Source organism: Nerophis ophidion, linkage group LG12 (genome assembly GCF_033978795.1).
Source record: "Nerophis ophidion isolate RoL-2023_Sa linkage group LG12, RoL_Noph_v1.0, whole genome shotgun sequence".
Lineage (NCBI taxonomy): Eukaryota > Metazoa > Chordata > Actinopteri > Syngnathiformes > Syngnathidae > Nerophis > Nerophis ophidion.
The window spans coordinates 50,010,314-50,037,598 of record NC_084622.1 but is presented as its reverse complement, the minus strand read 5'-3'; the positions used below and the strand labels follow the sequence as shown (position 1 = coordinate 50,037,598).

Below are 27,285 nucleotides of genomic sequence, written 5' to 3'. Positions count from 1 at the left end.
TAATAGAAGTTTCAATCAATCAATCAATGCGAGCAAGCTAGACCAAGATAAGACGGCTGAGCAAATAGATGGGTTGGATACATCCATCCATCCATTTTCTACCGCTTATTCCCTTTTGGGGTACAAACAATATTATTTCTGTCACTGCACATCTTCATCCAAGATCATTTTCATCATTTTCGGTACTATACAACTTCAAAAAAGTACCGATCGACTCTAGCTAGCTAGGTTTATGTACCACCACAGTCTCATAATGAACCGAAAATATTTATCTGTTAGCCGTGATGCTAATTTTCTCTATGTTAAATCCCATTAGTTTATGCTAACAAAATTAGCGATCCGAATTTACCTTTTTTGTGATCTGTAAAATATTTTTAAAGACTACTCCATATGATTAGCTGACTCTTCATATCTGTGTGGCATTGATCAGTGTTTCACAAGCTTCTCAGAATAAGATGGATGGTGTCCAACTTTGGATAATCAAAAAATGGTCAAAATTCAGTTGAACTTAACTTCCCGTGGTAAATTTCCGGAAAGTTTCCGTAAATTTACTGGAAACTTTCCACCCCTTTGCAACCCTAATCACAACATCTTGTTTCATTTTATAAATGTATATCATGTTTATAAACTCAGGAAATATTGTATGTCACTGGACACATGCAGACTGTGAATATGACCAATGTATGATCCTGTAACGACTTGGTATCAAATGTAAAGTATCAAACAACAGAAGGATACGTGATTATTACTTTTTAACAGAAGTGTAGATAGAACATGTTGAAACGGAAAATAACCAGATATTAAGAGTAAATGAGCAACTGGATTAATAATCCATCTTTGTCCTTTATCATTTTGACAAAACAATAGAATGGAAAATGACGCAATATGTCACTGCATATGTCAGCAGCTTAATTAGGAACCTTTGTTTGCTTACTTACTAATAAAAGACAAGTTGTCTATTGTTCACCATTTTATTTAAGAACACACTTGCAATAAGTAACATATGTTTGATGTAGCATAATGTTTGTTGTTAAAATACAGCCAATAATGCAATTTGTTGTAGTCCTCTTTATTTAGAAAAGTACCACAAAGTATCGAAATAATTTTGGTACCAGTACCAAAATATTGGAATCGGTACAAAACTAGTATGAACTTAACATAAACTTGTAAACGCCTGTCTGGATTTATTTATGTTCGTATTCTCCATATAGTTCAGCAGTTTTCTTGAGGATACTTCAACATGGAATGGAAGAAAACATCACTAAATAGTATTAATATCCACCCATCCATCCATCCATCTTCTTCCGCTTATCCAAGGTCGGGTGGCGGGGGCAGCAGCCTAAGCAGGGAAACCCAGACTTTCCTCTCCCCAGCCACTTCGTCTAGCTCTTCCCGGGGGATCCCGAGGCGTTCCCAGGCCAGCCGGGAGACATAGTCTTCCCAATGTGTCCTGGGTCTTCCCCGTGGCCTCCTACCGGTTGGACGTGCCCTAAAGACCTCCCTCGGGAGCCGTTCGGGTGGCATCCTGACCAGATGCCCGAACCACCTCATCTGGCTCCTCTCGATGTGAAGGAGCAGCGGCTTTACTTTGAGTTCCTCCCGGATGGCAGAGCTTCTCACCCTATCTCTAAAGGACAGCCCCGCCACACGGCGGAGGAAACTCATTTCGGCCGCTTGTACCCGTGATCTTATCCTTTCGGTCATCACCCAAAGCTCATGACCATAGGTGAGGATGGGAACGTAGATCGACGGGTAAATTGATAGCTTTGCCTTCTGGCTCAGCTCCTTCTTCACCACAACGGATCGGTACAACGTCCGCATTACTGAAGACGCCGCACCGATCCGCCTGTCGATCTCACGATCCACTCTTCCCCCATTTGTGAACAAGACTCCTAGGTACTTGAACTCCTCCACTTGGGGCAGGGTCTCCTTCCCAACCCGGAGATGGCACTCCACCCTTTTCCGGGCGAGAACTATGGACTCGGACTTGGAGGTGCTGATTCTCATTCCGGTCGCTTCACACTCGGCTGCAAACCGATCCAGTGAGAGCTGAAGATCCCGGCCAGATGAAGCCATCAGGACCACATCATCTGCAAAAAGCAGAGACTTAATCCCACGGCCACCAAACCGGAACCCCTCAACGCCTTGACTGCGCCTAGAAATTCTGTCCATAAAAGTTATGAACAGAATCGTGACAAAGGCCAGCCTTGGCGGAGTCCGACGCTCACTGGAAATGTGTCCGACTTACTGCCGGCAATACGGACCAAGCTCTGACACTGATCATACAGGGAGATAAGACAGTCCGATACCCCATACTCTCTGAGCATTCCCCACAGGACTTCCCGAGGGAGACGGTCGAATGCCTTCTCCAAGTCCACAAAGCACATGTAGACAGGTTGGGCAAACTCCCATGCACCCTCAAGAACCCTGCTGAGAGTATAGAGCTGGTCCACAGTTCCACGACCAGGACAAAAACCACACTGTTCCTCCTGAATCCGAGGTTCGACTATCCGGCGTAGCCTCCTCTCCAGTAAACCTGAATAGACCTTTCCGGGAAGGCTGAGGAGTGTGATCCCACGATAGTTGGAACACACCCTCCGGTCTTCTTAAAGAGAGGGACCACCACCCCGTTCTGCCAATACAGAGGTACCGCCACCGATGTCCACGCGATGCTGGAGCGTTTTGTCAACCAAGACAGCCCCAGAGCATCCAGAGCCTTAAGGGACTCCGGGTGGATCTCATCTACCCCCGGGGCCTTGCCACCGAGGAGCTTTTTTTAACTACCTCAGCAACCTCAGCCCCAGAAATAGGAGAGCCTCCTCTCTGAGCTGCCATCTTACCGTGGTAGAAGAGTTTGCGTGTCCCAATGATCCTATGTTGTCCGGGGGCTTTCATGCCCCCTGGTAGGGTCTGCCAAGACAAACAGGTCCTAGGTGAGGGATCAGACAAAGAGCAGCTCGAAGACTTTTATGGAATTACAACATAATGGACTCAGATTTCCTTCGCCCGGACGCGGGTCACCGGGGCCCCGCTCTGGAGCCAGGCCCGGATTTGGGGCACGATGGCGAGCGCCTGGTGGCCGGGCCTGTCCCAATGGCAACGAAGAGGCAACGTGGGTCATTTCTCCAATGGGCTCAGCACTCATAGGAGGGGCCATAGAGGTCGGGTGCATTGTGGGCTGGGCGGCAGCCGAAGGCAGAGCACTTGGCGGTTCGATCCTCGCCTACATAAACTTGCTCTTGGGACGTAGTATTATAATGCTGGATTAATTAATCTCTGGTAGGCAGCATATTCCATAGCAATGATACACTGTTTTAGCTCCGCATTAGTAGTCTGTGGACTGGAAGGGAATAATTGACGGCAGCGCCAGTGGAATGATTTCACTGACTGTTGGAGCCTATCTATATTATTTATTTAATAATTGTTTTGACAATGGAATCAAATCATGCCAATGATGATATTGATGGATTATTGTATGTTTCAGATAAATTCTATTGACTGATTGTTTTCAGCTGCTCACGCTCCTCTTGGTGGGCCACTTCCTCCTCCTATTAGTAAGAAGAGAACTCACCTGGGCCCTTTGTCTGTTTGTCATGCTGAAGGAGTGAGGAGTGATATAGTTTGTTTACCACTAAATAAGTTATTTTGATTATGTAGAAAGTCAACCACGGAGAATATTTTTTGTTTGTGAAAATAAATTATCAACATTTTTTGAATCTAGAAATATCTAAGCGAGTCATAAACCCCCTCCTCAAGGATACTCTGCTAACTTTATATTTATTTTTTCGAAACTTTTTTGCAACGCAAGAGTACCCGTAACACTGACAGTTATAAAGTGATTAAATGTGCGTCAATGGCTGGGTCTCTCCTTGGATGAGGATCAGCCAATCCCAGCTAATTAACCAATGTCTTGTTCTTGATGTGCAGGCAACAAAAATACCTTGCAAAAAAGAGCCAGGGATTCATGTGGTGTCGACGTTTCTCTTATTTTTCTTACTTTGTTTTTCCTTCTAGACATTTAGAAGATATGACCTTTGATTGTGGCTGTGAGATCCGCTGGCTGCAGCTATGGCAGCAAAGAGATGCTATGGGGCTAAGTAGCCAACAGATATATTGTTCCAACAGCTCCCAGAAGATACCTCTGCAAGAAATGAACATAAGCAATTGTGGTAAGTGTTAAGCTTAAAGCAAAAAAGGTATTTTGGGTATGTGTGGTTTCTTAGTCATTTAGGGCATGGACATCTTGAAGGCTGAATCAGGGCAATTGGTGTTATTACGTGAATGCTAAACAAGCGTTCACATGTAGGTTTCTTATTCCGCTCCATGTTTTGATAGGCTTCTCTTCTCACATTTCTTAACCCATTTGTATTGATGGTTATGGTCATTCAGGACATCTAAGCTTTCTTTCAACAATTTCTGTGAAATGTTCTCATTTTGCCATTGGAAATGAGTGGACATTTTTTTTCTATGGACTGACACTCAGCCCCTCCCAAAAGGAGACAAGTCTGTGCTCATATAATTGGTTAAGTTTAACTTTTTGATTAATTGTGTACCAATGTTGTCAATTAGCAGAATTTTGTGTTATCAAATTAGGCATCTTAGTAGGCAGATCAAGGTCCTTTTGTTACTACAGGGTTCCTTTCAGGCATTAACAGGAAATCTCTCAAGAATCAATCTTATACAAAAGTACTTTACATGCAATAGGGGATTGTCTTTTCTTGTTATAACACACACACATTCCTGTACACATGCACAAGCACACACACATGTACACACACACACACGCTGGCGGCGCACAAACACACACGCACAGTGACATGCTTACTTCGTGGCCATCTTAGTGAGGGCAAAGTTTTAATTAAAAATAATGCATGTAGTTCCTATGGTGCGTTCCACTTTTACTGGAAAGTAGGAATTTTTGAGTTCCATGTCAGACATTTCAACTGGAATGCCGCCACTCGAGATCGGATTCTGCTAGGAAAATCTGAGATCCTCACTACCCCCTAGGTGACTTTAAAAATGGCTGCGCTGATTGTTAACAAAAATAACACTTATGGCAATTTTTCCCACACTAAATAAGCCATATTCCATAAATATGGTATATGGTATGGTAATGTTACTTTACTGTAAATATTTTTTCTTGTTTTATATGTTTTGCATCACTAGCACTAGCATCTTTGTGTTTCCTTTTCATTCACCATATTTAAAGGTTGCAGAAGAAGTGCCTTTTTTTTTCATAAATTGTTTCAGAAAAGTCAAGCGCAAAAATAACTTTCATGGTTGAGGTTATCTTGATTTCTCAAAACTCATAAATTGCTCATAACTCTGCTGTGACTTCATTGCCAGCTTTATCTTTCATCTTCTAAGATTAATGAAATGCACCATCAGTGCGGGCAACATTTCCATGAGAGGCAATGTATGTTGTGCCTATGTGTCGGCCATCTTGGTCAGGGCAATGTTTCTAACAATGACAATCTACCCTAACTTTCTCATTTCTCAACCGATTTTTAAGTGTTTATTTTTTATCAATGTCAAAATGTGTGTAGAAAGCATTTGCTAAAAGGCCAAAATCTAGTCTTGCTCTTTCTTTGAAAGCCCATTTCAACTTCAATGGGGTGTGTCTTTGCTTACTATAAGTGACTGTACTTAGTATTCTGCTTACTTACCTTTGCCATCTACCGACTGCTTACCTAACTAAAGTTGCATTTTAGCTCAATGTATATTTCTGCACACAATTACGGCAATTCAGGTCAGTGTCAGCTTTTGAAGCATTCACACACAACTTCTCTAGAAATTGTCACATATATTGTCACTTCTAGTTACAGTAGTTAAATATGTTTATCCTTAATCCAAAAGGCTTCTGAAGTTCAACATTTTTTGATGCACAGTTCCTAAATAATGTCCAACCCGAAGGCACAGGAAATAACCCTCTCGTTCACCGGAGATGAGTCCAACACACATGCGCCAAGCTGGGTAGTTTATTATAAGCCTACACCTGCTCGCAGCCTATACCCCGCAGCAACTCCAGAATATAGCAAAGTCCAACCCCGCTCAAGTAGTTTGGTTGCAGAGCCTATTTTGTGCGTTGAGTTGAGCCGGACTATGTCTAGAGCAGGGGTGCCCACACTTTTTCTGCAGGCGAGCTACTTTTCAGTTGACCAACTCGAGGGGATCCATCTCATTTATATATATCATTTATATTTATTTATTTATGAAAGAGACATTTTTGTAAACAACTTAAATGTGTTTAATGATAATACAAGCATGTGTAACACATATAGATGTCTTTCTTTCACAAAGACAAGAATATAAGTTGGTGTATTACCTGATTCTGATGACTTGCATTGATTGAAATCAGACAGTAATGATGATAACGCCCACATTTTCAAATGGAGGAGAAAAAAAGTTGTCCTTCCTGTACAATACCACATGAAAGTGGTTGGTTTTTGGCATCTAATTCATCCAGCTTCCATACACTTTACAAGAAAAACATTGGCGGCAAATTCCGTAGCTTGCTTGATTGACATTCACGGCACCCGAGGGTCTTGTGAGATGACGCTGGCTGCTGCCAGTTCATTATTATGAAAAAATGACAGAGAGGAAGGCGAGAAACACTTTTTATTTCAACAGACTTTCGCGCCGTCCCTTCCGTCATAACTCCAAAGGCCGACTGCACATTTCCTATCTTCACAATAAAAGCCCTGCTTCATGCTGCCTGCGCTAACAAAATAAGAGTCTCGGAAAGCTGGCGTGCACAAGTGATGTGCACGCCAGCTTTCTGAGGGATCGCTTGTGCACGCCAGTTTTCCGAGACTCTGTATTTAGTTAGCGCAGGCAGCATGAAGCAGGGCTTTTATTGTGAAGATAGGAAATGTGCAGTCGGCCTTTAGAGTTTTGACGGAAGGTACGGCGCGAGAGTCTGTTGAAATAAAAAGTGTTTCTCGCCTTCCTCTCGGTCATATTTTAATAATAATGATCTTGCAGCAGCCAGCGTCATCTCACAAGACCCTCCGGTACCGTGAATGTCATTTAAGTGACGTCTTGGTGAAGATTGATGATCACTAATTTTTAGGTCTATTTTTTTTAAAAGCCTGGCTGGAGATCGACTGACACACCCCCCGCGGTCGACTGGTAGCTCGCGATCGACGTAATGGGCACCCCTGGTCTAGACAGTAGCTCTCGACCTCATGCACAAGCTCAGGCTCCTTCCCCACCAAAGAGGTGACGTTCAATGTCCCGACAGCCAGATTTGGTAACCGAGGACCGGGTCGCAGAGGCATTCGCCTTTGTCTGATACCTACTTCACATAGTACCGGACTGTTGTTGATTCCCTGGCAAGGGGGTGGGGGGGTGAGACCACGTTTCTCTTTTGGGCTGTGCCTGGCCGGGCTGCGGTTCCTCAATTTTATTTTTTTTGTAAGAGTCTTTTGAACTGCTCTTAGTCTGACCCATCACCTTGGACCAGTTGGCCTTGGGAAACCCAACAACATAGCTCCATGAATCATTTGGGTATTCAAACTCCTCCACCACGTTAAGGTGGCGATTCATAGAAGACAATATTGATATTAATACAGGTATATGTTTGATGAAATTTGGTTATATGCATAAGTGTATGTATGCATATGTGCTTGTATATGTATGTTTGTACCATGATTCCGTAAGTACTGTATTTGTGTATGTTTGTACCGTTAGTGTGTATGCTCTGTATTTGTGTATGTATGTGGGAGCGTATGTGCCTATGTATTAGGGTAAGTACTGATGTGTGCGCGTATGTATGTATGTTTGAATGAATGTACATATATATGTATGAATACTTGTGTATATGTGAGTATATACTGTATGTGTCAGAGTTGCCACTGACAGTTTTTTTGTGTTTGAGTTTCTCCTCTGTGTGTTTAGTATTTCCTGTCCTTAGTTCCTGTCTAGTGCTCTTATTTTGGTTCAGCTTCCTGTTTGTCTCCCTGTGTCCTGTTTTCACTCAGCTGTGGCTGATTGGCATCTGGTCACACCTGATGTCAATCAGCCATCTCCTATTTCACCTGCTTTGTTCCTCCAGTCAGTGCTGGATCATTGTATTGTCGTTGCCACATATCACTCTTGTCGTGCTACCTGTCGTGTCGTTTTGTTACAGCTACTACCTGTTATGCTACATTTTGTCCTGGTCGTCGTAGCGGTAAGCTGTTTCTGTTAGCATTAGTTATTTCCAGTTTTTCTGTTTACTATCCACTAGCTTCCAGTGCTAGCTCCCTTAGTTTGATATTCCGCCAACGTGCGTGCTTTTTGTTTGTTCTTGTTTAGTTTGAATTAAATCATGTTTTCATATTCTATGCCTGCCTCCGTCTCTGCATCTTGGGGTTCGTCAACAACAAATAACTCTGACAGTATGTGTATTTATATGTACAGTATAATTGTCTCCCGGCATGTGCGGGAGCCAAAGTACATCCCCAGCCACCCAGAGAGCCCAACCCAAAACAGCAGGTGATATGCCCAAGGCCCGCGCAATCAGGCCGGCCAGCGACATGAACCCCAGCATGCCAGCAGCAGGCCATAGACAGACGCAACCCGCAGAGGACAAGGCACGGGAGTAGCAGGGGGCAGCCAGCCCTTAAACCAGCCAAAGACCACACCCCACACCACCAGAAAGACTGGATGCCCTGCCCCGTGAGACCCAGAGACCCACCGCCCTGTCCCACTAGCATCCGGAATAGTGGGGCGGAACAGTGTGTGACCTCGGGGAACATACTTTTTCTCCGTACCAGAATATGACAGCGTATGTAACACTTGGCTACATACAGGGTACGCCGTGGTGAAGTTTGGAGAGTGGCCGTGTCAGCAATCTGAGGGTTACTGGGTCAATCCCCTACCTTCTACCACCCTAGTCACGTCCGTTGTGTCCTTGGGCAAGACGCTTCAACCTTGCTCCTGATGGTCTTGGTTAGGGCCTTGCATGGCAGCTCCCGCCATCAGTGTGTGAATGTGTATGTGAATGAGAGAATGTGGAAATACTGTCAAAGCGCTTTGGTCTCCTTAAAAATGGGTAGAAAAGCGCTATACAAGTACAGCCATTTACCATTTTTCACTGTAACCACTTTTGGAGACGAGGAAGGGCCGGTGTGATGTCACAGCAGAGAGTTTGGGGGAGGGTGGGTTTGAGTATTTTCTTCTTCCTAGAGGGGGGGCGCAACAAAAAATCATTGAGAAACACCGAGCTAAATAAACTTCTCCATGACTTGAGCTCCAGAATTCTTCTGTTGGTTTGAGATTGTCGTTACAGCCATGAGTGGTGGAAAAGTGTATTACAAGTGCTTAGCTGCGGTCCAAACGGACCACAGCTGAGCAACAGATATTTTTCCGCAGTCCTCAGAGGTGCCTCGGTGGTAATGTATAAACAACATTTCGAAATTTTCTTTTGGGAATTGGTTCTTTCAGTGGACTGGGGGTGTTGTTCTGGCTGGGGGAAGCGGCTAGAAGTGCAAATGTGATGTTTGGATGAAACACTTCAGAGTTTCTCTGACAAACCCAATAATGTAAGGGAACACAACATGTCCCCTTATGTTTTTTCACCCTTTGTTTCTTGGTATATTTCACAGAAACAACACCTCTCTGTTGTGTGTATGCTTTTTATGTCCTCTGTCTTTTTGGTAGGGATGGTCTCTGTTGTGTAAAAAGCTTGCAAGGGTTTATGCAAGTGATGGGAAGAGTGGGTGCTGGTCTGTGTGGTTAAGTTTTTGTAGACCTCAAATGCTTTTATTCCAAAATGTGACTTCTTCCCGTAAATTGATAATAGCGTTGGTCAACAAAGCCAAGATGGCTGTTCTGGAGCAAGCAGTGCGTAATCTATATGAGCACGCAAGGGGCCTAAATCTTCCTGCAAAAAGAAATAACAATTAAAATCAAACAAAAACAAAAAATAACTATTCAATGGAATAGGTCCCTACACAATATCAAAAAAAGATTTGTTGAGGGATATCAAAGATTGTCACCGATTCTGTTCATAACTTTTATGGACAGAATTTCTAGGCGCAGTCAAGGCTTTGAGTGGTTCCGGTTTGGTGGCCGCAGGATTAGGTCTCTGCTTTTTGCAGATGATGTGGTCCTGATGGCTTCATCTGACCGGGATCTTCAGCTCTCACTGGATCGGTTCGTAGCCGAGTGTGAAGCGACCGGAATGAGAATCAGCACCTCCAAGTCCGAGTCCATGGTTCTCGCCCGGAAAAGGGTGGAGTGCCATCTCCGGGTTAGGGAGGAGACCCTGCCCCAAGTAGAGGAGTTCAAGTACCTAGGAGTCTTGTTCACGAGTGAGGGAAAAGTGGATCGTGAGATCGACAGGCGGATCGGTGCGGCGTCTTCAGTAATGAGGACGTTGTACCGATCCATTGTGGTGAAGAAGGAGCTGAGCCGGAAGGCAAAGCTCTCAATTTACCGGTCGATCAACGTTCCCATCCTCACCTATGGTCATGAGCTTTGGGTCATGACCGAAAGGATAAGATCACGGGTACAAGCGGCCAAAATGAGTTTCCTCCGCTGGGTGGCGGGTCTCTCCCTTAGAGATAGGGTGAGAAGCTCTGCCATCCGGGAGGAACTCAAAGTAAAGCCGCTGCTCCTCCACATCGAGAGGAGCCAGATGAGGTGGTTCGGGCATCTGGTCAGGATGGCACCCGAACGCCTCCCTAGGGAGGTGTTTAGGGCACGTCCAACCGGTAGGAGGCCACGGGGAAGACCCAGGACACGTTGGGAAGACTATGTCTCCCGGCTGGCCTGGGAACGCCTCGGGATCCCCCGGGACGAGCTAGACGAAGTGGCTGGGGAGAGGGAAGTCTGGGTTTCCCTGCTTAGGCTGTTGCCCCCGCGACCCAACCTCGGATAAGCGGAAGAAGATGGATGGATGGATGGATATCAAAGATGTATATGTCAGTGGAGTTCCCGGACGTATTGAACTATCTTGTGCTCTGCGTCATTCTACACGACAAAACAGATGCAAGTTTACAAAAGCATGGAGGCCTACAACTCCTTTGTGGTTTGGGAGAGTCAAGACTCTCCCGGATAAATACACATTGTTTTTACTCAGGTAAGGTTGCATTTCATGATTTATCTTTGTGTCTTGCGTCCATGTAAACAAATTACTACCTGACAGCTCGACACCCGTGATTGCATATCCATTTAACAAACTGACAATTACTGAATCCTCACCACATTTGATTTTAGTCTTGTTTTCATATGTAACTCTGATGCATTTGTGTCCGAGTATCATTGACTCTGACTTTCTGGTTTCTTTTTGTTAAAATTAAAATACAAATCATTTCAAGATAATACTAAACGAGTAAGGTATCTTAAAAGTGTATCAAACAAACGTAGTGGTCACTGCAAACGTGTGCATTCTTAGACTCTTCTCCCTTGTACTGGAGTGTGTGCCACTTTTGTCAAAGTCTTTTGTAAAATCTTGCACTCTTACGCCCTTCTTAATTACCTCTCGAGGAACTCTGAAGAAATGTTCGTCCTTTTTGTGATTTGAACAAATCATACAGCATAAAACAAGGCAATCTTAAGGCATTTTACTTTTAGAAAGGCCAAATGCCGCCTGTTACCCATTGAGCAAAGATGATGCTTGAATATGTGTGGTGACCCAAGCAAAATTAAGGCCTTAATCTAACCCTGCATTTAGTTCACAGTCCAGAACGGCAGTGCATCTTCTTTGCTAGTTGTCACTATTCAACATTCGGCCTGAAGGCTTAATTTTTTTATATTCGTGGTCATATGTTTAACTTTACGAATGCCATGCTCCTCAACCAATTTCATAAATTTTTCCAGTGACTTTTCAATATCTGTATTTGCAAAACATACGTTTGTTTTTTTTTTTGGATGGAAAGTTCATGAAAATATGTTTTTACTTATTTTTGCTACGTTGGGCATGTGTGGAAGTAATTGTTTTTGTTGTATATTGCATTTTCTTTTGTTTACAGACCTTCCAGAAATTACCATGAGCCACAGCGTCATTACAGTGAAAGAGGGCGAAAGTGTAACAGCGACATGTAATGGATCTGGATCCCCATTACCTGAGGTTGACTGGCCTATTAGCGGGTTACACACTTTAACATTACAAGAGGTAAAAGCACCATTAGATACAGACTTTATGTCTTTTGTACTGTACTTTTGATACACAGGCTTTTTGTCATGTTAATGTGCCCCAAAATGCACATTTTACATGTAAGCATATATGTGTGTGAAAAAAATATTGACAAGTCTATTTTAAAGAGTTTTATTTTAAAGTGTGCTTGGTTTGAACTTTGATAAAGTGACTCGTTTCTTGTGACCATGTCACATTTGAGTGTTGACAAATGTTGTTTTTTGTCTCATTTTTGCCCACTTTGTTTATTGCAAACAAGTCAAAGAGGTTAATAAAAAGCTGATTAAAGGAGCACATAGACTCTTATAAATACTATATATATTGACCAAAATATATTTTTTAAAGTTCATTTTTTTTCGTTCATATTTGAAATTGTAAATCCTAAATACTTATTTTAAATACATTCTGGGTGCCGTATTTAGTAAAAATCTGTTTTGAGAAAAAAATAAAACCCACTGTGGCCTGCAAAACAAACTTCTCCCTGTCCCTTTTCTCTAATAATGCATATGCAATTATTATACATATTACTTTTGTTTAGTTTTTAGTTATGATCTAATGAGCATGTATTTGCTGCAGGCCAGAATCTACGACAACAGCACCGTTCGTTCTATAAACATCACTTTGGTAAACGTAAGCAGAGATGATAACAATTCCCTTTTGACCTGCGCAGCCACCAATGTTGTAGGCACAACCAACGCTTCCATTCAGCTTATTGTCCACTGTAAGTACACACACACACACACACACACACACACACACACACACACACACACACACGACGTGATTGTATGAATTCAACAACCACATTAGCATTACTGGCAATAAATTAAAAAAAAGAAAACCTTGAAAGTGATGTTTGTTGTTGCAATTTACAATTAAGAGTTAAATTGAAGGATTTTGGTCTTTTTGATGATGTCATAGTGTTGGTGCAGCACTAATTTTATTAGAGGAGGAATATTATAAAGGGAGTCACACGCACGCTCCAAAAGATTACAAGTTCCTGTTATTGTCTTGCAAGTGGGTGCATTGGATGCCCTACAGCACAGGTCTCAACCTGATTGATTGATTGATTGATTGAAACTTTTATTTGTAGATTGCACCGTACAGTACATATTCCGTACAATTGACCAGTAAATGGTAACACCCGGATACGTTTTTCAACTTCTTTAAGTCGGGGTCCACGTTAATCAATGCATGGTAAACTCAGAACTCGCCCGCGACATCATTTTATCTGGCCCGCAAACACCTGGAAATGATATGTGTCAATGAAGTACTTAATATTTCCTTGCAAATGTAATTGATTTTTTTCAATTCGACAAAAATAAAAAAAGTGTACTGCTTGAAATTGCAAACCTTTTAAACTTTAATAGTGTTTGATATTGCAACAAATATTACAGTATATTATTATACTTTCTAAACATGTATTTGTCTAAATAAATATAAATACTTAACTTTACAGCAAACTACCCATCAAATTAATAAAAATTACATTACATTTTACATTGTTCTTTACAGCATACAACTGCAAATTGAAAAAAAACAAGTATTACTCTTTTTGCGTTAAAATTATTTTGAATGAGCTGCCAGTATTTGACTCTAAAATATATGGTTGTTGTTTTTAACGATGTTTTACTGTAAATGGAAAGATGGTACATTTTTTTTACGGTAGAAAAACTGGCAGCTAAGTTGTGGGAATAAAAAAATAATAATCATACTGTTTTTCCATTAACAATATGATAAACCAATTTAATAGTAAAAATCTGGCATTCAAGCTGCCAGCTTTTTCCCGTTAATAACCCCCCAAAAAACAGTAATACTGTTTTTCCATTTACCGTAAAATGTTGTTAAAAAAAACAAAGATACTATTTTACAGTAAAATTTTGTAAATGTACATGTGACGTTCTTCTTAGTTCTGGGTTCTTTGAGGACCAACAATGCACATCCACACCTTTCGTTGGCAGAGTGACAACAACTTTTTATTTATCTTTTTAAAGTCTTTACGCTTTGCAGCAATCTCAGGCTTCTTCTGGGCATGTGTATTTCCAGCAGTCTTGCTCTTCTTTCTTGTGTGCTTTTCGGCAGTCTGGTCCTTTCCCTTTGTTGGCCGTCTCGCCTCCTGTCACACTCAGCCTCTCTCCCCCCCTCATGGGGACAGGTGATTAGATAACTTGTTCCAGCTGAGATATCCACTCACCTGCTTGCTGCTTCACAGCTGGGTTCCGCACATGCCCTGCCCACAGGGACCGCGTGGACCATGCTCCTTCCACAGTAAAGTTTTGACAATTTATATAATTATTGAAATAAAAATCATACGTTATTCGCTGTAACAAGCGGCCCTTTAGTGGCAGCCATAACTGCGATGTGGCCCTCAATGAAAACCGTGTTTGACATCTCGCTCGGACATTACATTGATGGCAGCAATATTTGAAATGTGTCACTTGGCGTTTGGAGTTTTTTTCTCTCTGGACAATTACTGAACTTTTTTAGTTGGCTTTGCTAGCGAGCTAGCTGTGCCTGTGAGCAGTCTCTAGTATCCAGAATGTGACAGCTTGTACTGCAACATGGATGCTGATTATTTTGAAAGACTGCCGACGTACGAGATTAACTTCCAGCAGTGGGGGAAGAGTGGATCGTGAGATCGACAGGCGGATCGGTGCGGCGTCTTCAGTAATGCGGACGTTGTATCGATCCGTTGTGGTGAAGAAGGAGCTGAGCCGGAAGGCAAAGCTCTCAATTTACCGGTCGATCTACGTTCCCATCCTCACCTATGGTCATGAGCTTTGGGTCATGACCGAAAGGATAAGATCACGGGTACAAGCGGCCGAAATGAGTTTCCTCCGCCGTGTGGCGGGGCTCTCCCTTAGAGATAGGGTGAGAAGCTCTGCCATCCGGGAGGAGCTCAACGTAAAGCCGCTGCTCCTCCACATCGAGAGGAGCCAGATGAGGTGGTTCGGGCATCTGGTCAGGATGCCACCCGAACGCCTCCCTAGGGAGGTGTTTAGGGCACGTCCAACCGGTAGGAGGCCACGGGGAAGACCCAGGACTATGTCTCCCGGCTGGCCTGGGAACGCCTCGGGATCCCCCGGGAAGAGCTAGACGAAGTGGCTGGAGATGGGGAAGTCTCTGGGCTTCCCTGCTTAGGCTGCTGCCCCCGCGACCCGACCTCGGATAAGCGGAAGATGATGGATGGATGGATGGAGAAACTTTGTGCTACGTGGGTGAAGCAATTTGAAGCGGCCGCCCGTGCCCAGGTCAAACACCAAAGTTACTCTGCCGCAAGGGCAAATCTCTTCCATCCAGACTGAACGGGGCGGCTTTTCTACTGTGGAGCAGTATGTCGCCAGATATTCAGTATGATTATCAGCATGTGAAAGTGAAGTTTAAGTAGGCATTTTGACAAGAACAGTCCATTCTGTACTTCCGATCTCTGCGCAACAGCGCCAGCCGAATGAGAACTTGCATGCGTATGCAGCTGACGTTTCCAGACACGTTGCTGAGGCATATTCCGGATATGACAAAGCTGCCAGGAACGGTGAGACTTTTAGACCTTTTCTTCTTGCTGAGCTCGATCTTGACCTTCAGGCCAAGTTCCACGAATTAGGGGCAAAAGATGTGGGGAGGTTCTAACCACCGCGGGGCAGTGTGAACGTACCAGACAGGTTTTACAGACAAGCGCCCCTGTACGCTGCTCCAGCCAGCATCCCACATTGGGGGCACCACAAAACGTACCATCACGTGCGGGTGTGGATCGTGATGCTGGCTCTAAATAACAGCTCGCTTCAAGGATGGAAGACTTGAGGGCGCAGGTGAGGGATTCGAGGCAACGTACCCATGAGGCTGATTGTGGCGATCCTCGCTCCCCTTTTCCTGGGGAAGATAAGCAGAACTTGAGAAAGCACAAGAGCAGCAGCATCTCGGTCAATGTTTGTGGCGGCGTCATCTCAAGGCTAGTCTGGATGGACAACGGCGCAAGAAACCTAACCAAGCGCCGTGGGGGTCTGGTCATGAACAATAACAGCAAATGTTCTCCACAGAACACACCACTGCTGCAACCCCCAGTCTTGTGGACACGGCTACTGAAACAGTGGTGAATGATATCCCTATGACTGTGTGCGCCATGGAAATTTCCGCCACGATCCTTGCAGCAAACCCCAGTTCCAGCCCAAGACCCCTTTTGGCCCCTGACCCCCGAGCTCTTGTGGACCAGTCCTTCGTCTATACTCTGTCACACAATGGGTCAAATATCAAAACATTTCAAAAGGGTGACACTAACATCAATCAGGTTTTGGCCTGGTTTGAGGATGGCAGGAGACCACCTAGATGGAAGTTGAAGGAATCCAGTCAGAGTTTGAACAGGCTTTGGCATGAGTTTCCCCGGCTGTCTTTAATTAATTGACTCTTGTGGGACAGACGATCTGGGTAGTGATGCCGGCTGCTTAGGTACCAAAGGTCCTGGGACACCTCCATGGCACACATGTGACATCTCATCTTGCCTATGAGCGGGTCTTGGCTCGTGCTGGATGTGTTTGTTATTGGCCCACTATGTACAATCACACCGGAGCTTGGTGTGACCAGTGTGATGCCAGTCTGAGGAGGAAGTCCCCAGTTTTACAACACCATACATACCCCTGGTAGAACTTCAGTGGTGCACAGGCCTGTCCGACCAACATACTTTATCCCTTAAGAGGCGTTCACACGCCTTTCTCAACAAATTATGAGCATGGCGCCAACATGGATTGGCACGGTTGTACCACTGATATTACCGAAAGGCGGCGGAGTCCTCTACTCTCTACTCTGCATCAACTGCAGTGCCTCTGAGCAGCTGCTTGATGAACCCCGCCACCTCCATGTAGTTACTTTGTTCTTATTAACACTTTCATCACGGGTCTTGCTGTGCAAACACCAACGATGCCAGTCTTTACACAGGAAAAGGTGTTTTGAACACAGTCTGGTTCAAACTGCCACTCAATTCCTAGGGTTTTTGGTGGATTATTGGTTTATGTAGTGGATCACGCCAAATTGCCGAACTGTCCTTTTTTTTTTGCTTCCTGTTGACGGGAGCGGATGCTCACTGCTTAGCTCAGTAGTAGTGACTGTAGTTTGACTTTTGACTACAAATCTTAGCCACAAAAACTGAATTGTTTCTTGAGTAGGGTGCAGGTACTTTTCTCTGTACAGTCAGGTATATTTGATACAATAACCATCTGTTGTCTTTTCTTTACAGTTTGTCCTTCCATTGTAAATCTTAAGGAGCCAGAGGGTCGCCATGATACATGCATCGAATTCACTGTAAGAGGCTCACCCGAGCCAACATTAAGATGGTTCCACAACAATGAGGTGCTCACTTTTATTTGTCAGTGGCATGATTTATTGTCCCGTGTGAACAAATTGTTATTTTTTTTGGCCATTGCTTTTCTTTGAGTATTTTGATCTGTTCCTGTGTGTCTTTAGTAGTGTCTTGTCATCAGCTCCCTCCTTCCATCGGTGCCTTATCCAGCAAAGCCTTGCGGTCTCATTTGTCTCCTTACAGCGTTACTTCGGAATTCGAGTTTATTCGGTTCTGTGACGCTGCTCATACTGCAAAAAACTCATATTGCGAAACAGCGCTTTGAAATTAATTGCAATTATTTATTCTGTGCTTTGCGCCCCCAAAACAGTACAATTTCAACATTGAACATGCCTTTTAAAAACAAAAAAATACTTTTAGATAAATAGTGTAGGAAAATCATACGATAGACTGTAGTACAAACTATTACAATAGTAATGTATTAATAATATACATAATAATATACAACATTTACCTTGGAGAGTGGACTTTTACGGAATCTTCTTTGAGCTGCTTCTTCGGCAAACACATTTAGCAGCTTCTCCATATTTTCATTTCTGCTTTTTAGATACTATTTTAACGTCCTTGGCTGATGTTATTGACACATTCTGCTTCAGTATGGTGCAGAATAGCAGAATAATTTGCCGAGAGATACCTTGTATCCCAAAATACTCATAAGTTAGGGCATTCGCATCCCGTGGTACCGATGTATTTAGTTGATTAGCTGGTTTGGGTTACTCTGTTTTTGTCTACTCTGTATGTAATGGGTTTGCCCCTCATGATTTTAGTGTTTTCAGGCTTATTTTTGTATTCCTTGATCGTGAATGTTTTCGACCCTCGTCATGTTTTTTGTTTTTTTTCAGCGTTTTTTTACAGCTCGACAATTACAAAAAAACTAATGAGATGGCAAGGCACGGGAATTCAGGAAGTTGAGAGTTGATGGGTGATGACACGAGGAGCAAGGTATATGCTTGAAACAAAAAAAAAGCAGATATGACTAATAAAACAATGGGAGGACTCACAGGAGCACAAATCAAAACCCTGAAATAAAAAACAATCAATAGTTCAAATTGCATGTACGAGGCTTAGTATTAGGAGTGTCCCAATGCAACTTTTTCACTTCCGTTGCTGCATATAATGGAGCCTTAAGTATTGGCTGATACCAATATTTTCATTATTTTGTAATGTGAAATGTTCGAAAAGATTTGATCATTTGAAATTAGTCTGAACAATTGAAGGTAGGAAAAGCACTAACCCGTTTAATATTAACCATTTGGAATTGACCTATTCTGTCTAAACTGAAGTGGAGTGGTAATTGTACTTTTAAAGACACCTTGTGGTCACAATAATTCATTAAATTAAGGTCATGGCGCAGTAAGCTGAATGCCGACACGTTTGTTATTGATTACTTTTTTTGGCTTCTTTCTGCCTTGGAGACTTTGTATGTAGTAGGTAAAATTTTGATATAATTATTTGATACTTGTTTATATTGAAAAATGTTGGGTTTTAGACTGCAGTATTGTTCAATTACTTATTTTGTGTGTCTAGCTTGTGGGCTGTTGTGTTGGTGTGAGCTCCTATGCTTGCCTTTTGTAAATTAATTTACTAAGACACCGTAGAAGAAAAGACTGACCTTGTGTGGTTATTGGAGGTCATTTAGATATTAACTGGTTGTCCAGTTTTGCACATGTACACATGCAGCTTGACTGCCTGTATTGGAGCTTAGATCGAAGCTTATATGGAAAATTTTAGATGCAAGCCAATATCATCCGATAGCCAATTTCAATATTGAATCGGGACACTCATACTTAGTACTATGCCACTAACTGTTAAAACAGTACTTTGACAACATTTAGCGATATATTTGTTTGCTTTTTAATTCTAGTCATCAATTGAGTGGACTATAACCTCAAACTTTGAATGTTTAATTGGGTCCTGATTTTTAATAAATGATGTCCTGCCATTTATTATTTGCTGTCTTTGTCAATTACAGGAAATATCGCATACTGAGTATGTGCATCCAGATACAGATAGGTACAATGACTACATAGAGGGATGCCTTACATTCAAAAACCCAACTCATCACAACAATGGCAACTATACACTGCAGGCTACAAACTACCTGGGTGTGGTCAACAGCACTGTTCATGGACACTTCCTTGACAAGCCCTTTGAAAGTAAGGTGATGAGTGTTGTTGTCTCTAGTGTATGTGATGACAGTACAATTTTTGCAAAGGAAAAAAACAACTCTTTTTACAGAACTAGAGGGAAGCAACACAGCACTCTCAATTCCACCAAATATACCTTTAAGGAGCTTTATGTAAGAATTTCATGTCAAGTCATTAAATGGCCCTCATATGTCAAAAGGCATTAATAAATCATGTTCTTTTCGAATACCTCTATCACTGATAACTGTAGTTCAACGGGGATATGCTCATTTCAAAATTAAATTTACAGCCCCGAAATCTTGTAATTGTTTTCATTTCGATGTCCCGCCCTCCACAGTTTAACCAATTAGAAAGTCTGTGAGTTTGTCACATCCAGGTTGCCAGTTATGCACTGTCATCTTTGTCTAGCTACTTCCACTGGTAAAGATACCAAACATGTCAGGCCTTAGTAAATCTAAAAAGAGTTGTTACGATTCTCAACTTATTCATGACAAAGCCAGGAACAAAAGGAGGATTTTTCTCGAGGATGCCTTTGAAAAATGGAAACGATTAAAGGCGGAGAAGATTTCTTCATCTGACGCCAAACTTGCTAATTTCCTCCTTGATAGGTTAAGTAAGACATTTACGTTTTCGTATTACTTGTAATAAATGGAAATGGACATTTTGTATGTAAACTATATTGTCCAATACAGTCTATGATATTTTCGAACAAAGCTAGTATGTTCGTGCAACAAATGCTTAGCATGCTCGCCTGGTCAATGGGTCAGTACGTATAGCCCAGTTTGATGACACATCGACATATAGACTAACGGAGGAAATATATGCCCGTTAGCTTGTAAGTTGATGCGTACTCGAACTGACAAGTTTTAATTGTCGAAAATATATTTTGCCCTATGTGTATACATATGCCTATGTGTCAGTGCTTATTTCGTTCTCAATATACTGCAACGCTGAGGAAATGGGTTCCAACATTAACACGGCTGTCATGGCAATGTGAAACGTATGGAGACAGCCAAATCACATGATAAAAAAATTCCTCATTCGTGTTTGCTTATTGTAGACCACATGTACCAAGTTGTATGGCAATCTGAAACGTTTGAAACAGTAGCCTATGTGTCCTCTTTAGTTTTGGGCGTACAATAGGCTGCTAAGCATGCTCTACTTATTTTCACCAATATAACCATTGCTAGCGTTGGTTGTAGTTCATTTTAGTCTTTGTTTTCTAATAATACTGAAAATAACTATTTATATGATTGCGATTTGTGGTGATATTGTACCCAGGCATGATGTACTTTTTCCTGAAAATAGCCTAATTTCTGTGTAAAATGTGCTGGTTAGAGATTCGGCTGCGTGTCTGGCAACCTCGGTCAGGGAGAGGGGGAGGGGACTGCAGAATTTTGACTGTGATTGTAATACCGCTTCTGGCCAAATTCTTACATTTGGCTCCTTTAACAATAACACAGTACCATGCCGTCCATCCATCCATTTTCTATCACTTATTCCCTTCGGGGTCGCGGCGGGCGCCTATCTCAGCTACAATCGGGCAGAAGAAGGGGTACACCCTGGACAAGTCGCCACCTCATCGCAGGGCCAACACAGATAGACAGACAACATTCACACTCACATTGACAGTACCATGCACTGATCCTAATTCTGATACAAATGGAAAAACATATCATAATTATGAATGTTGTTACGTCCGCAAGGAGGTTTGCTGTTTGTCATTTCCAGGGTTTTTCAGTTAGTTAGTTGGCAATGTAACTCAAAAAGTGATGGGAAGAATTTTGATGAACCTATCCGGAATGTTTGAAATGAGAGGAGCAAGTGATGACTTTTTAGTAGACATCTGGATCATTTCTACTACTGTACTTTTACCTGATGAGCGTCAACTTCTCTGTCTCTGTGCCTCCACCCACATTGACAAAGTCAGTGGATGACCAAAATGAATCTTCACTTTGTTGGTTTCATTCCGCTGGTAACTCAAAAACTTAAGGTTGGATTTTAATAAACAAATCAAGAAATGTCCTAAATGGGACAGGGAACAAGTTATTACACTGAGGGGGAAATCCAGGTCACCAGCGGAATTCAGGATATTTTACTATTGGGAGATAAGGCCTTGCAGAGTTCCTCGGTTTCTTTGTGCTTTTTTAAAACGTTTTTTAAGACAGAATAATCATTGTGTGCTATGACAGATGCATCAATCAAAAAATCAATCAATGTTTACTTATACAGCCCTAAATCACTAGTGTCTCAAAGGGCTGCACAAACCACTACCACATCCTCTGTAGACCCACATAAGGGCAAGGAAAACTTACACCCAGTGGGACGTCGGTGACAATGATGACTATGAGAACCTTGGAGAGGACGAAAGCAATGGATGTCGAGCGGGTCTAACATGATACTGTGAAAGTTCAATCCATATTGGATCCAACACAGTCGCAAGAGTCCAGTCCAAAGCGGATCCAACACAGCAGCGAGAGTCCCGTCCACAGCGGAGCCAGCAGGAAAACATCCCAAGCGGAGGCGGATCAGCAGCGCAGAGATGTCCCCAGCCGATACACAAGCGAGCAGTACACGGCCACCGGATCGGACCGGACCCCCTCCACAAGGGAGAGTGGGACATAGGAGAAAAAGAAAAGAAACGGCAGATCAACTGGTCTAAAAAGGGAGTCTATTTAAAGGCTAGAGTATACAAATGAGTTTTAAGGTGAGACTTAAAATGCTTCTACTGAGGTGGCATCTCGAACTGTTACCGGGAGGGCATTCCAGAGTACTGGAGCCCGAAATGAAAACGCTCTATAGCCCGCAGACTTTTTTTGGGCTTTGGGAATCACTAATAAGCCGGAGTCCTTTGAACGCAGATTTCTTGCCGGGACATATGGTACAATACAATCGGCAGCATGCATATGCAACATGTGACTAGAAATAGCTCAATACCAATACGGGTGTCTCTAGCAAGCCTGGTTACCAATCGCGAACTGCCCCGAGTCATTTGAGCCATACTCTACGCTTAGAGTCTCGGCAGACCAGCCCCTCTTTGTTGAGTCCAATGCCAGGCTCAGAACCTGAAGAGATCAATCAATCTATCAATCTAAATGTATTTATATGGTCCTTAATCATAAGTGGCTCAAAAGGCTTCACAAACAACAATGATATCCTCTGATCTGAACCCACATCTGGGCAAGAAAAAAACACAACCCCAATCGGAGGAAAGAGAACCGCACCCCCAACCACCACCCCAACCCCCAGTCCTTAGGGAGGCCAGCAGGGAGATCCTCTTGCGTGTAGTTAAGTCGGGGCAGCACAAATACATCATCAACTGATGCAGATCAAGTAGCAGGTCTTAGACTGTGGAGGAGCTTTATCAAGAAAAACTCCAAAAGCCCAAGATGGGGAAAAGGAAGAAACCTTGGGAAGGGGCCGCAGATGTAGGTGACCCACTCCAATGAGTACAGAGTGGGTACAGTTATTGAATTGTTACATTCATGATAATGTTAGAGTCCAGTCCATCGGGAAGCCAGGAAAGGGGTACAGGGGGATCTTCTTCCATTTAGACAAGACGTCACCGATGATGCATAGAGGAGTGGTCCACCCGGGGTCACGACTCGGGACAGCTAGTGCCTCTTCCAGATGGTACATCTCCAGAAGGCAGAGCAGAAAAGAAAACTGTTTAAATAAGATGGTTCTAGACCGTTTAATATTTTGTACGTAAGTAACAATACCTTAAAATTGCCTCTGAAGTGTACTGGGAGCCAGTGTGGGTGAGCCAGTATAGACATAATATGATCAAACTTGTCCTAGTCAAAAGTCTATCAGCCACATTTTGTAACAACTGTAATATGTTGATGCTGGACATTGGGAGACCCGAAAATAATACTGTGGAAGGTCTCTGTCCCAGATTCCCTGTTGCTTGGCTGGAATCACCACACTCGGTCTCAGTGATTTACTCTCTTTTATTGATCGCAGCACATGCAACTGCATCAGTCCAGTGCTCTCCCTTTTGTTCACTGTCTCTCGCTGTGTGTGTCTTTCTCTCTCCGTCACTCTCATCATTTCCCCCCTCAAGATCTCCAACGCTGCTGATAAAGGGAACAGGTGATTAGATAACTCGCTCCAGCTGAGGTATCTGCTCACCTGTCTGCTGCTTCGTGGCCGGCCCCTGCACACACCTCGACCGCAGGGAACGCGTAGGCCACGCCCCTCTCCACAAATACATTACAGTAATCAAGACGAGACGTAACAATCTCAAATGATTTCAGCGTCAGTGGTGGACAAAATGAGACAGATTTTAACGATATTACAGAGATGAAATAAGGCTGTTATAGAAACACTGGTAATGTGCAGCTCAAACGAGAGAGTTGTCGAAAATAATGCCAAGAGTCACAGAGTCGCTTTGTACAATTGTTTTATTGTCAAATTTCAAAATGGTATCTGTAAACATGTGTCTCTATTGAGTAGGACCGATAATCAACATCTGTTTTCTTGGTGTTAAAATGCAGGATGTTTGATTTCACTTAAACACTCTTCCAAATGACTACAGTCTGGCGTGTTGGTCAGCTTTAGAAGTATAGGAAGTTGGGTATCACCAGCATAACAGTAAAAGTTAACACCAGTGTATAAATAGTTGAAAGTGCAGGACCAAGAACAGAACCCTGTGGAACTTCACAGGGTTCACTTCAGAATCCTTAACATCCTTTGAGGTCACATTGTTATGGCATACACATTGCATCCTTTCAGTTAGTTGGGGTTGAGCCAAGAAAATGCTAAGTCTGAGCCTGCGATGAGGTCGCAACTTGTCTAGGGTCTACCCCACCTTCCGCCTGATTGCAGCTGGGATAGGCTCCAGCACCCCCGCGACCCTGAGTGCTAGACAATTATTGGACGGATGGAGAGATTGATGGATGGACAAACCAATATGTAATTTGATGTGTTCTAAAATATGTCCTTTCTATTGGGCTCAATTTTTATAGAAAATAATTGCATAAAGGGGACTTACTGGGAGAAGACCCTGTCGGGTTAGCGATGCTATTGCTTTAAACACATATTTAGGATCCTTTTTATTGAGGTGGATGAGGTTAGAGTAATTTAGTTTCAGCCAAGGCAAAAGCGTGTTTGTAGTTTATCAATTCTATGCTTGATGAAAAACCTCTAGTTTCGTCGCATGCCATTGCATTACAGCTTTCTACTTGATTGTTTTTAATAGCTCTGACATGAACATGGTCAGTTACGGACAGATGGTTATTTTTATACACACAGACAAAGCACAATACGGACAGATAATTTAAAACACACACACAAGGATCTGATTACACGCACACATTAGTACACGCACACATGAATTGGATTACACACATACAGATTGAGATTCAGGTTTGTAAATTATTTTTCTACAATAAAATTCCATAAAATTGAACATTTATAACTTTGTGATTCCAGAATGTAATTTCTGTCTTTTCTAACTTTTTATTTTTCTTTCTCAGAAGAGGAAACAGATTATGATTATGGTAAGTTTCTCAGAAAATGTGATTGTCAATCTATTGCTTTTTTTTTTTCTTGTTTGTTTTCCCAGTGCTGATGTGTCATGCAAGGGTCAGTGGGCAAATACTCAAAATTTACAGGATCTCTGTAATAAAGTTATAAATCATTTAAATATCTAATAACGCTTTAGGTACCTGTTTAGGGATGAGAATTGATACGATTCTTTCAGTTCCGATTCCATTTCTGTTTCTGGTTAACGATTCGGTTCCTTATCAGGTGATTGTAGCTCATCATGTGTGCATCAGTTACTTTGGTTTAGCACACGAACGTGGCACGCTTTATTACTTACCTCTATTTTTGCCAGGGTTTCTTTGTCCGTACGTTCATCCATCCATCCACCTTCTTCCGCTTATCCGAGATAGGGTCACGGGGTCAGCAGCCTAAGCAGGGAAGCCCAGACTTTCCTCTCCCCAGCCATTTTGTCCGGCTCTTTCCGGGGATACCAAGGCGTTCCCAGGCCAGCCGGGAGACATAGTCTTCTCAACGTATCCTGGGTCTTCCCCGTGGCCTCCTACCGGTTGGAAGTGCCCTAAAAACCTCCCTACAGAAGCGTTCAGATGGCATTCTGACCAGATGCCTGAATCACCTCATCTGGCTCCTCTCGATGTGGAGGAGCAGCGGCTTTACTTTGAGCTCCCCCTGGATGGCAGAGCTTCTCACCCTATCTCTAAGGAAGAGCTCTGCCACCCGGCAGAGGAAACTCATTTCGGCCGCTTGTACCCGTGATCTTATCCCTTCGGTCATGAGCCAAAGCTCATGACCATAGGTGAGGATGGGAACGTGGATCGACTGGTAAATTGAGAGCTTTGCCTTCCGGCTCAGCTCCTTCTTCACCACAACGGATCGGTACAACGTCCGCATTACTGAAGTCGCCGCACCGATCCGCCTGTCGATCTCACGATCCACTCTTCCCTCACTCGTGGACAAGACTCCTAGGTACTTGAACTCCTCCACTTGGGGCAGGGTCTCCTCCCCAACCCGGAGATGGCACTCCACCCTTTTCCGGGAGAGAACCATGGAATTGGACTTGGAGGTGCTGATTCTCATTCCGGCCGCTTCACACTCGGCTGCGAACCGATCCAGTGAAAGCTGAAGATCCCGGCCAGATGAAGCCAACAGGACCACATCATCTGCAAAAAGCAGAGACCTAATCCCGCGGCCACCAAACCGGAACCCCTCAATGCCTTGACTGCGCCTAGAAATTCTGTCCATAAAAGTTATGAACAGAATCGGTGACAAAGAGCAGCCTTGGCGGAGTCCAACCCTCACTGGAAATGTGTTCGACTTACTGCCGGCAATGCGGACCAAGCTCTGGCACTGATCGTACAGGGAGCGGACTGCCACAATAAGACAGTCCGATACCCCAATTAATGGTGTCCTATTATGCAAAACCAATGTATTTTTACTTGTTGGTACCTGATTTGTGTATTTGGGATTCACCTAAATCTGAAAATTTTAAAATCAAACCATGGAGGTATGGCAGAGATTTTTATAAAACAATCTTGCTTTCTTTCAAACTTGCTCCAAACGAAGCGTTTGTAATTTGAGACTTTAGTGAAGTATTTTGTCTTGGTTACGTCAGCAAATATCTCCAAATATGGCATAAGTTGACCCACAGAGATTTGCGCAAGTATGCCATGTTTTTTCAGTCGTTGTCCAAAGTCGTAGTCAATAACTTCCTTATATTCCTGTTGTGGCAAACTGGCTCGTACATGCACATGTATGCAAAAATGCTCCGTTTTTGCCATTGTTGATAAAAAGAAGCCAATATTTGTAACTGACAATAAATCTGTCAGTTGAGTTGATATGGAAGCGCTTAAAATACAACATGGCTGACAGGGAGAAGACGCAGTCAAAAAGGGCATGGCCTGGAGGAGGACTTTGGCACGTAAATAAGACCACCCACAAAACAACGCATTCTAAAGAGACAGTCAGAAAGCAACTTGAAGATGGTCTGTGAAACAAAATCGTTGCAATTTTTGGACCAAGGCACCACCATCACATGTTATCTAGACCACTGCTGCCCGACCACTAGTGCGTTATTGATTGGCAGACAAACATTAAATAAATTATAAGTGACTGCATTTTTTAGACATAACTTTCATCTGTCCTGCTAAACATAATCTTGT

General features: G+C 43.1%; 1 protein-coding gene across 1 annotated transcript in view; it reads left to right on the top strand.

Annotated features, from left to right (window-relative positions):
* LOC133562846 (NT-3 growth factor receptor-like) overlaps positions 1–27,285 on the top strand; it is a 98,473-nt gene that overhangs the window by 21,065 nt on the left and 50,123 nt on the right. The window contains exons 5-10 of the mRNA XM_061916653.1: positions 4,015–4,169; positions 11,961–12,103; positions 12,701–12,845; positions 17,349–17,461; positions 19,444–19,627; positions 25,099–25,122. Coding sequence (XP_061772637.1) covers positions 4,015–4,169; positions 11,961–12,103; positions 12,701–12,845; positions 17,349–17,461; positions 19,444–19,627; positions 25,099–25,122 — 764 coding nt within the window. The remainder of the gene's footprint in view (positions 1–4,014; positions 4,170–11,960; positions 12,104–12,700; positions 12,846–17,348; positions 17,462–19,443; positions 19,628–25,098; positions 25,123–27,285) is intronic.